We start from the raw sequence: 12317 nt of genomic DNA, 5'->3' as shown, positions 1-12317 counted from the left end.
TCACGACCTTGGGATAGGCGGAGTGTGGAGTAATTGGCCAGAAGAGCAGACCAGTGGGTTAGAATTAATGAGCACGGGAGGACAATGGGTGAGCGGCAGCAGACCCCGTGGCCCTCCATTTAGACGGCGCAGGTTAAGCGCGCGATTGGCCGCGCGGTACAATTCCACCCTGGGCCTTTTAAGTTTAGAGAATGAAGGTGGGAGCCCCGGGACGATTGGGGCAGTTGTCTTCAACCTCCGGGCAATCCAGACCCACTGCCTGCCGTCCTGCCTCCTCGAGCCGCTCGCAGCGTCCATGTGATGCCAGCGAGTGCTGCTATGAGGCAGCGATAGGCAAGGGTTTCGCTTGTCCGTCTCCCTCTGACTCTCATAGCGTCCGTGCGATGCCGTGAGAACAGCTACGAGGTACATGGTAGGACGTTTGTGTAACTGGGGTCATAGGCAGAGTTAGGCTAGGCTCTCCTCACAAAATATTCCCCCTCCAGGTAGCGGGTTTTTGTGCCGTTAATAAACTTTAGTTCATTTCTGTGTGTGTGGGTAGAGCCTCGGCGTGGAGTCTGTGATTTTTGTGGGGAGACGGTGTGCATGAGAGGGTGTGTGCGGGGCTGCAGGGTTTCGGTGTGGGGCCCACTTGCTGGCACTCGCGCGCACCTACACAGCGTGTGCATAGTAAAAACAGCCTTAGCGGCGAGGCGTGCACCCAGAGTCCTGCCGCAGCCATCCCTTTTTCGTTATCATTAGCATTGGTACACAGCGGATTAGGGCCTCGCCACGGTACATTCCAAATCCACTCACTCACATGCTCACTCACCCTCATGCAGAACAAGGGGAGTACATTCCAACTCCACTCACATGCTCACTCACCCTCATGCAGAACAAGGAGAGTACATTCCAACTCCACTCACTCACACGCTCACTCACCCTCATGCAGAACAAGGGGAGTACATTCCAACTCCACTCACTCACACGCTCACTCACCCTCATGCAGAACAAGGGGAGTACATTCCAACTCCACTCACACGCTCACTCACCCTCATGCAGAACAAGGAGAGTACATTCCAACTCCACTCACTCACACGCTCACTCACCCTCATGCAGAACAAGGGGAGTACATTCCAACTCCACTCACTCACACGCTCACTCACCCTCATGCAGAACAAGGGGAGTACATTCCAACTCCACTCACTCACACGCTCACTCACCCTCATGCAGAACAAGGGGAGTACATTCCAACTCCACTCACTCACACGCTCACTCACCCTCATGCAGAACAAGGGGAGTACATTCCTACTCCACTCACTCACATGCTCACTCACCCTCATGCAGAACAAGGGGAGTACATTCCAACTCCACTCACTCACACGCTCACTCACCCTCATGCAGAACAAGGGGAGTACATTCCAACTCCACTCACATGCTCACTCACCCTGATGCAGAACAAGGGGAGTACATTCTAACTCCACTCACATGCTTACTCACCCTCATGCAGAACAAGGGGAGTACATTCCTACTCCACTCACTCACTCACCCTCATGCAGAACAAGGGGAGTACATTCCAACTCCACTCACTCACACGCTCACTCACCCTCATGCAGAACAAGGGGAGTACATGCCAACCCCACCCAAAAAAGCACACGAGTCTGGAATCGATCCCAGACACATTCTGGTGCACCACTCTGCCCCCCAATAGAGCGTGATTCAATTATTTCTGTCAATATGTAGCGTTGACTTCGGATGCACCTCATGTAACTCCTGAACCCCGTTAAATTGGTTGTGTTGGATTGTTGCAGCCAACTCTCTGGGAACCAGTTCCTTCAACAAAGTGCGGGCTTGCGTGTGGCGGTCTGAGTGTCTGGAGGCAACTGGAATTGGACTCTGCGATGCCTGTAATGTGAAGGTTTCTGGTCTTTTTCACAAATGTCCAGCAGGGGCGGATCAAGTTACAACAAGCAATACAATTTTGTTAGGAGTACAAAATAGAAAAAAGTAATGCAAGTCACTAAAAATGTACGACTATAAATATAGTATCTAAGTACAAATTAAATGAGTACATACATGCCTGCCAATGTATCAATACCGAACGCAAGCTAGGGCAAGGCAGTAAAACACCAACAAAACAGTCCCAGACCACACCAAGACAACACGCAGTCATTTAATTAAATGTTCTGATCTGTGTTCTGACTTTAATGCTTCCTAACTTGTATTCTCCTGCAAGAGATGATGACATTCTAACTTGCAACGTTCATCAGCTAGCTGAGACCAGGCCAATGTGGCTTTGAATGGTGTCCTAGATGGACACCCACCACCGGAGTGGAAAATCTTACAGATGTCAAGCATATGGTCAACGGGCAGATCACCTCAACGGTAGGTCCTGGTGTCAAGGACATGGGCTTGCATTCGGTGTTCTGTTACTATATAGTCCAGCAGATGTCCCTGCTTGGACCCAGTGTGCATCCATGATGCTGTGTGGATGCGCCGATGCCGGAACAGCGTGTTGGTAAGCCCAGAGTGCCGCATAGAAGTCTAGCAGCCTCCTACCGTTGTTATTGAGCTGTTCTGGCCGATGCCTTCCAATCACTTTGGCCCAGATGCCAGTGTCATGACCCACTCAGGCATTAAAGTCACCCGACAGGATGACTCCATCCCAAGGGGCGACTTTAGCTAGTACTTGTGACAGGTCATAGAAGGCATCTGACTCACCGGCCTTGCCTCCATCCCTCCACTGGAGTTAATAGTCGGTGGAGGCGTAAGCAACCACCCTTACCATTCCTCGTGTTTTGTTTATGGGAAGGCCAGACCATAGAAGCCTGGGACTTACAGTTTCCTAAACCTCAGCGCCATGCTCCCACACCTGTTGTATATATGCCTCTTCCAAAAAAATGTTAGTGTAATATTGTCTATTTTTATATCATGGCTCCTTGGAGACAAATATGCGTTCCCTGCATGCTGAAGCTTGGGAAAACCAGATGACGAAGCCAAAACAGCACTATAATGAGAAACGGGTAAACATAATACAAGAGACATTGATCAGATGGGCATGATGAGAATAACCAGAGCTGAGGAAGGCCTTAAAGCCGTCGAATATTTCGCTTCTCAGGAATAAACCTAACTCATGTAGCAAAAGGTGAAACGTTAATGAAAGGCCATAAAGGAATAACTCTTCCATGGGCAAGAAGTGACTCAGGGAATTTCTGAGAGAGCAAGGGAGGACCCATGGCAAAACACCATAAACTCACTGCACCCGAAGGCAAACAGAGGACAAAGAGACGAGAATGTCCCTTGCTGTTTCACTCTCTGAATTAACAAACCCGAGTGCCTGGAAAGTTGAAACGTAAAATTGCCAACCGCTGCATGTGAATATTGTTAAACGTCACGATTTTAAATGTTAACTTTTGTGAACGGATACATTGTTACATGACAATACAGAAGGTTTTGACTACGACTAGTTGCATGTTTTATTAACATCCACTTATCAATATGTAATCAGCGTCTCCGACATGGGTTAAACTTCAGTTGTATTTATTCTCAAGTTGCAGTACAGCACGTGTCTCCCTGCGCAGCTGGCTTCTCTCTTGCTCCCGGGACGGCGGCGCACGCTTTGCCTCCCGCCGCCGTGGCACTCACTCTTTCTCCGCCTCGCCGCTGGCTGACGGCGTGTCGGAGAGAGGGGAGGCTCAGCTGGTGGAGCCCGCCACGTGGCCGATGGGTGGTAGCGCAGGTGGTGACGACGTTCGGACCCAGGCTCTTCACACCGACGACCCAGAGTCCTCTGCTGCTTCTGCTTATATCCCTCTCGGCGGTGCTAAGCTCCGCCTCTAGCCACGCCCCTCTCGGAACATTTTAGAGGGCTCTCGAGGCTTCCCGCTAGCTCTACCCATTTACCTTTCACCCAGATGGGATCCCCCTTACTGATTGGATGTGAGACAACATAGCACGTGTCTGCAATAACCCCCCGGTCGTCCTGTAGGTGGCGCACTCTCATTACAAATACATAAGTGCCATGATATCTGGGTTAAGCATATAAACTTGTTAACGACTTATGGAAGTTTTGTATTGAAGTATTCTACCAAAGGATCATCCCTAAGATAAACACGTACAAATTACATATATTCTCCACTCTCACTCACTCTTCTCCTCACCATCCTCCTGTCACTCACCCTTCTCCTCACGCTCACTCACCCTTCTCCTGTCACTCTTCTCCTGTCACTCACCCTTCTCCTCACTCTCACCATTCTCACTGTCACCCTTCTCACTCTCACTCACCCTTCTCCTCACTCTCACTCACCCTTCTCCTCACTCTCACCATTCTCAATCACCTTTCTCCTCACTCACTCTCACCCTTCTCCTCACTCTCACTCACCCTTCTCCTGTCACCTGTCTCCTCACCCATCTCCCTCAGGGCAGTAGCGGCCCGAGCACGGCTCTGCCTCAGGGCAGCATCGGGGGGCGTACATGTTTGGGAGGGGCTCATCTCTGCTTGGATGGTTGCTCGCGGTCACGTGACACACTTAAACCAATCCGGGGGCGTACATGTTTGGGGGGGCGCACCTCTGGTTGGCTGCTTGCTCGGGGTCACGTGACGCACTTAAACCAATCCGGGGGCGTTAATCACAGTCACAGAATGACAGGACAGATCTGTGATATTATATATGTAGATAAAGAATAGTAATAGCATTTTGCTGTATATGTTTAAAACTGGTTTGCAAGATTGATAATACGTGATAATGATGATTTCTGCTGAATAATCCATCGTGACCTATCTAATGCAACAATTCAGCAATGTAAACTCCATGTATTGTTTAGGAATACATTAACATGGCTTTATAATTTAAAATGAGTTGTATGTATCAACAGCTGGTGTTGTTACATATTCAAATACACAACTATATACATTTGGATGTATAAATATATTCCTACTGAATCTATTATAATGTTTAATGTGAGTCTTTACTAGCTCATTTGGCCCAAAACACACCTGTCATTCAAATTATCACTCAAATTAAAAGTTTAATATCGTATGTACATTTTTTTTTATCACCACAGGATTTACTTTTTAAAATCCTGCCACCATCCTCTGGGATTTGACTATCCTCCGTGGACACGAGTCATGAAAACAATAAGCTCATTAGAGACTGGTAGAACATGCACACTGAACATTTATTTAAATAAATTTGTGCCACATTTTAAATGTTTTAACCTGAAAACATTTCGAGTGGTACTCCCAAAAGCAATAGAAATAATTAGGATTGGTTTAAAATAAACCAATGTTAACTTCCCTAGCTTCCATAAGACATACCAATACAAACCCTATTGTGCCCTGGTGGATTAAAATGCAGAAAAAAATGAAGATAACAAATTTTAACTGTAAGCGCAATCATAAGATTAGCAAATAAATATGTCCCATACATTGACCACATTCGCAAACGGAAAACTCACAAACACCGGTGTTTAACTTAAATTGCAAGACCGCAAAAAACGCAAGACGACAATCAACGCCGCCGCCGCCACCGCCGCCCGTTGTGCCTACTCATTCCAGAAGACCCTGTTGAGGACCTTGTTGACATTTCTGATCAGAGTGGCATTGTATCTCCACAGCGTGAGGTCCACGACCAGCGAGTCGAGCGCCAGGTCGGGCTGCTCGGGCGATCGGTAGTGGTGCGTGATCGCGATGTCTCCGGGCACCATCTGCGAGATGCCCAGCGCGTTGAGCGTACTGTGCACCGACGTCTGCAGCACCGCGCGTGGGTTCAGGATCATCTTGGTCGGGTTGAAGACCTCCGGCAGGTTTGGCTCCCGTCTAATGTGGCGCATGATGTTGACGCCCGGGATGGCGTTCCACGCCTGGAACTTCGACCCAAACTCTTCCGATACCGTGTAGGGAAACACGTGGTTTTCGAATGTGTAAATGTCGGCGCCGTACTTGTCGTTCAAGTACCGCATGAGGTCCTTCCAGTTTGTGTGCTTCAAAGGGATGATCACTTCGTCGATGTCCGTGAGGACCAGGTAGCGCGTGCTGTACATGTGCCGATACACGCAGTCGTTCAGCGCCGCTATCTGGCCATAGTAGTGCAGCTCACCTGGGTGCTCGGGGTAGTGCCACCCTCTGGACACCCACACGTAGTCCGTGATGGGCCACTGAACGACCTCGACGAGGCCGGTCTTGATGTAGTAGAGGAGCACTTTGTTCAGCTCAGAGCTGCAGCTTGTGTTGTATACCGTCACGCGGCCCGCACCCAAGATGCGGTACATTTCGATCGCCTGCACGAACTGCAGGACGTTGCTGTAGTTCCCGAAGAGCGTGGAGATGCAGACGCTGAATTCCTGTGTGAAGGTGGGGGGCATGTAGAGCCGATTTCGCACGGGCATGAAGACCCACTCGGCCTCCTCCTCGTCCGGTATTGTGCGCATGCACTGGACGGACACGTGTCCCGGCTCGCAGTCCAGCGGCTCCGTGCACAGGAAGTCGGCCGTGCCGTACGGGAAGTCAAAGTGATCCAAGTGGACGTAGGCGCTGGCGGTGACCGTCAGGATCTCCGAGTGCCCTCGGCAGCAGAAGTGGCAGGAGAGCACGTCCGGCTCATACCGGTTGGCGATGCCGATGATGCGTGTGCTCTGACCGGCCTCGCGCTGGTCGTGGTACGCCGACACCAAGAATATCTTGGTGTCGCGCACGCGCATCATCGACGTGTTCTGCAGCGCTCCCCGTTGCCCGCACAGTGTCACGTGGTTGATCTTATCGGAAGCAGACCCCGGCTTTGGCCTGAAGACGGACGAGTTGCCGAGTGCATCGAGGTCGCGAACGAGGAAGCCCGTCCAGCTGTACATGTACCAGATGCTCAGCAGCAATGAGACGCTGAGCAGCAGCAGCGAGAGGAACAGGACCGGGAGGCGTAGCTTCATCATCTTTCGAGGCGTGCAAGGAGACAAGACGTCTGGATCAAATCTCTAGACCGCCGTCTCAGGACGAAAAGTCTGATATCGCTCGGCCTGTGATTACATTTACGTAAAAACACACACACAGAGAGCTTCGCGTTAAAAATGCACAACACTTTACACAATTCCATTTCAGGTAAACCTCACAGAAAAACAAAAGCTCTCCAAAATCAAAAGACTGTATTGGCCTCAGGGCGGATATGTACAGGTACAACTCTCTGCAAGTGAATGCAATATTTGACGCTTGTGTTGCGCCCGAAACGTCGTGATTTAATTTAGTTTTTATTTTTGTTTTATTTTATTTTTACATACGTGACTTTACCGAAAGAACCAAAGAGTAACCATACGATAACCTGGATATAAGCATGCGTTAAATGTATTGCTAAACAATACGCTCCCAGCAGCACTGATCCTGCAGCTGTCAGAACGGTGAAATTGTTTTTTATTTCTCTCAATTTCAACAGATGATCTAAATAGTCGTGGCCAATAATAATTTGTTTTACGCAAACATCAACATATTTCTTTGGTGTTATTTTAGTCTTAATACTGGCCAATACTAATTATAAAATCTATTGAAATACAAAATATTGTCAACCAATTACACAGCCACCACCACAACCAGAGCCGCAACCACCACCACCACAGCCACCACCACCACCACAACCAGAGCCACCACCACCACAGCCACTACAACCACCACAGCCACCACCACAACCACCACCACCACAGCCACCACAGCCACCACCACAGCCACCACAGCCACCACCACAACCACCACCACCACAGCCACCACCACAGCCACCACCACCACCACCATAGCCACCACCACAGCCACCACAACCACCACCACCACAGCCACCACAGCCACCACCACAACCACCACAGCCACCACAACCACCACCACCACAGCCACCACCACAGCCACCACAACCACCACAACCACCACCATAGCCACCACAACCACCACCACCACAACCAGAGCCACAACCACCACCACAACCACCACCATAGCCACCACAACCACCACCATAGCCACCACCACCACAACCACTACAACCACCACTACGACAACCACCACCATAGCCACCACTACCACCACCACAGCCACCACCACAACCACCACCATAGCCACCACAACCACAACTACCACCACCACAACCACCACCATAGCCAGCACTAACACGACCCCAGGCCGCCACCACCGCACCTGCCAGTCGAGGGCGCTGTGCTCCTCCTGCTGCTGTTCCTCTCCGTAGAAGCGCCGCTTCGCGTCGCCCTTCGGCTCGCACGCGAAGCTCAATGCAGCCCGCGGGCACCGGAGGCAGCAGCAGCACAGAGGGCAGCAGCAGTAGCAGAGGGCAGCAGTAGCAGAGGGCAGCAGTAGCAACAGAGGGCAGCAGTACAGAGGGCAGCAGCAGAGGGCAGCAGTAGCAGAGGGCAGCAGCAGCACAGAGGGCAGCAGCAGCAGAGGGCAGCAGTAGCAGAGGGCAGCAGTAGCAACAGAGGGCAGCAGCACAGAGGGCAGCAGCAGCAGAGGGCAGCAGCAGTAGCAGCAGAGGGCAGCAGCAGTAGCAGCAGCAGAGGGCAGCACCAACAGAGGGCAGCAGCAGAGGGCAGCAGCAGCAGAGGGCAGCAGCAGAGGGAAGGGCCGTACCCGATTCAAGAGCTGAATGGCTCACAGGGTTATACCAAATACATGGAACTGAACTGGGCCGCGTTGCCGCCAGCACCACGTGCTTCCTGCTGACCTCTGACCCCGCCGCGCGCTTCCTGCTGACCTCTGACCCCGCCGCGCGCTTCCTGCCAACCTCTGACCCCGCACTTGAACCACGACCCCGCCGATATATGGCTGATTGTGTTAAGTTATATAAAACATATAAATATACCATATACACTTCGTATTCACAATGTACAGCTAAAGTTGACAGTGTAAATGTATTACAATATTCTTGGTTCTTTGCGGTAAAGTCAGGAAGATAGAAAATAAAAATAATAAAATAACATTTTCAAATAAAAATAATAAATTGAACATTAAAAATAATAAAATCATAAAAGCGATGGTTTCTGCCTGTAAATTTTGCGTGCAAACAGTTGCTGAGTAGAGGCCCAACACACGAGGCGGCCAGGCACAAACAGCACTCTGATGGGAGCTGTGGTTGATGGGAGTGGAACGCGGTTCTTGATCTGAGCCAGAGTCATGATTTGTTGTACGTGCACGTGTGACATTCAAGGCAGGGGTAAGCCTGTGGTCACAATCCTGCCTTGTGCTCAAAATGTCAATGAGCCAGCAACAAACAGTGCAAAAGAGAAGCGTCAACACACTTCCTGCAATAAGCAAGGTAATAAGAACTTAAGAAAAGTGACGAGGGGTATTTTATGTTTATATTTGGTGTTTGCAGTTTCTCCCCGTGGTCCGGATTTCCCTCCGCATTTTTGAAACATGCATTTGGAATATTTGGCTGCTATAAATGTCCACCACACACAACATAAGCACACTTCGCTGAGCTATAATGTGTGGCCAGGTTGCTCGCTTCTGACAAAAATATCTGCCTGTGTGTAGCTCAGTGGGACCTTTCCAGGTGAAATGAAAAATAGTTCAGAGTTTAGTTTTTTGTTTATTTCAAAGTCGAGCAGTGGGAGGAAAGAAGGAGAGAAAGAGAGGACTGCAAAAATTGGCTGACTGTGATGACTTGTGGGGCTCAACATAAAAAAATCGTGTTCTTGGTGACAGAACGCCTCGAGGGCGTGTGACCAATTTTCTCGGAATGCACCAGGTCATCAAAACACTCAGAAGCTAAGCAGGTTTGAGCCCAGCTAGTGCATGGATGAGTAACCACCGTGTACAAGAGGGCAGGGGCAATGCGGTGTGGTAGGAGAAGGCAGTACAGGAAAGTTCATTGTTGTAGCGTTCTTCTACGCTCCCACTTCATACGCACCTCCATTCTCACCAACCCGCAGTGACCGGCGCGATGAAATGTGTTCAAATAACGCACACGGACCGCTCGGCATGGGGAGGCATTCATCCCGCAGTTGATCGACGTAAAAGAACAGCGGATTAACATGATGGGGGCAGAGAGAGAGAGAGAAGTTGGTGTTGGAAAAAATGTTTCAGAGTAAAGCCGGAAGTGAGCACCACAGTGTGTTGAGGAGCACACTACCTGCCACTGCTGACGTAAACATTCCATTTCTAACCACAGCGGGACCGCCAAGTCCATTGGAGAGATTGCTGAGATTTGCTTTCATAGACATGAATCAGTGCATCATCTTAGAGATGATGCACTGATTCATGTTGAATTATTAACCTCACGATGCATCATCGTGTGTGCGTGCACATGTAAGAATAATATTTGTTTTGGTGAAATCGTATACGTATGTTGCATGTCATGGGATCGTGTAACCCTCGCAGCAGCCACTAGTGGCCGATACATTCACCGCAATTTTATATATAAAAGAAGAATGGATTATTTAATCAATTCGCGACCCTGAATTGTGACAATTCATTGAATTTGCCTGGTGAGTTGGGATGGGGGCAGAGGGTTGGGGGATACACCACGGAATAAATGTTTGCTTTCTAACCTTAGGCCTTCACCCAGCAGTGGATCGATCATAGCTACTGATGACGGTGTAGTAAATGTGGCTTTGGAAAGTACGACAAGGACTCAACAGTACCGTGGAACTTGTGCTGTGTGAGACATTACATTCATAATCATTGCAAACATCCTGCATGTGTGTTCCGTGTATACATGGTACTGTGTTTGCGCGCACACATCGTGTACGTGGCGACATGGACACCGTGGAATATTGAGGAGAGTTGTAAATAAAGCGGTGTTCGAAGAAAGACAAAAGTTGTCCGAGTGAAATCGAACGCTACATATCTACCCGATCCAAATTCACATTGGTCCGGTGGATCTTTGCACCGCTTACCATATATACGCGTAAACATATACAAAGCATTTACAAAAAAATATTGAAGGTACAATTCACGCACGCGTAAATATGCACATGGAAATAAAATGGTCCGCACCTAGAGAATAAAATGTTTCTTGCCAAAATAATCCTGCGGACCCACCCGAAGTGAGACCTGGGCTGGAGGGCCCACCGTGGGCTCCCTGGATGCGCTGAATGGAGCTCTCCTGCGCATCTCACTTCATTTTGATTCATTCTTGCTCCAAAGGTTTCATTGACTTGCGACGGACGCCTTTTAAGGGACGTACGAAAGGCGTGCCCGTTGTGTAGATCAGGAAGCCGATTCACTGGAGGAGCGGCGCTTGACGTCACCTTGCGGGTGCCCCTTTCTCTGATGCGGGGCCACGCGCCACGCGTTGCCGTGACGTCGATAACACAAGCGGCGTGAAATAAGGGAAAACAACAGCAAAGGTGGCAAACAAAATAAACGTTCTGATATTATTTTAATGTGACCATCACTAAGGGATTCGGGTACGACGGTGTTTCACCTTATTAGTTGGCTGTGTCGGGTGGTAGTGGGTTTAACGACACATTTTAATATTTCCGCGATCTAAACCACACACCTCTGTTATGGATGAACTGCTTCGTTTTGCAAGTCGTCAGACTGGACGAAACGTTTGCGTTTCGTCCAGTCTGACAGGGTGACTGTAGCTGTGACACACAGCTACAGTTACCCTGTGTGACACACAGCTACAGTCACCCTGTGTGACACACAGCTACAGTCACCCTGTGTGACACACAGCTACAGTCACGTGACACACAGCTACAGTCACCCTGTGTCACACTGCTAGTCACCCTGTGTGTCACACTGCTACAGTCACCCTGTGTGAATTGTCTTGCAATTAACGTCAAGCTGCAAACGTTTCGTCCACTCTGACGACTTGCAAAACGATGCAGTTCATCCATAACAGAGGTGTGTGGGTTAGATCGCGTAAATATCTAAATGTCGTTAAACCCGCCACCACCCGACACAGCCAACAAGTAAGGTAAAACACCGTCGTACACGAATCCTTTAGTGATGGTCACATTAAAATAATATCAGAACGTTTATTTTGTTTGCCACCTTTGCTGTTGTTTTCCATTATTTCACGCCGTGTGTTATCGACGTCACGGCAACGCATGGCGTGTGGCCCCGCGTCAGAGAAAGGGGCACCCGCAAGGTGACGTCAAGCGCCGCTCCTCCAGTGAATCTACACAACAGACACCCACACACAACAGACACCCACACACAACAGACACCCATGGGTGAGTCTATGAGTCTACGGGTCGTCTGTGAGTCCCCCATGTCACGTCGAAACTTCTTTCGCACCCTAAAGCCGAGTGTGCGGTGCAACATCGGGGAGGTGATGGGGATTCGCCTCCCCGTGGAGAGGCAACAGGCGGAGTCCACGCCTCGTTGCCATGTCGTCATCTCCCGG

At 49.8% G+C, this 12317-nt stretch overlaps 1 protein-coding gene across 1 annotated transcript; it reads right to left on the bottom strand.

Annotated features, from left to right (window-relative positions):
• Positions 1-5138: 5138 nt before the first annotated feature.
• On the bottom strand, positions 5139-8699 carry LOC142905255 (uncharacterized). Its single transcript, XM_076061221.1, has 2 exons — positions 8141-8699; positions 5139-6987 (listed from the first exon to the last, which is right to left on the bottom strand). Exon 2 carries the CDS (start codon positions 6901-6903, stop codon positions 5524-5526), a length of 1380 nt encoding a protein of 459 aa, XP_075917336.1. The 5' UTR covers positions 6904-6987; positions 8141-8699; the 3' UTR covers positions 5139-5523.
• Between the last annotated feature and the right edge of the window lie 3618 nt (positions 8700-12317).

This window comes from Petromyzon marinus, unplaced genomic scaffold, assembly GCF_048934315.1.
Source record: "Petromyzon marinus isolate PM22_M1 ecotype Great Lakes invasive population unplaced genomic scaffold, UKy_Petmar_22M1.pri1.0 PM_G_Scaffold_30, whole genome shotgun sequence".
Classification (NCBI taxonomy): domain Eukaryota; kingdom Metazoa; phylum Chordata; class Hyperoartia; order Petromyzontiformes; family Petromyzontidae; genus Petromyzon; species Petromyzon marinus.
This window is presented reverse-complemented; position numbering and strand designations above follow the sequence as displayed.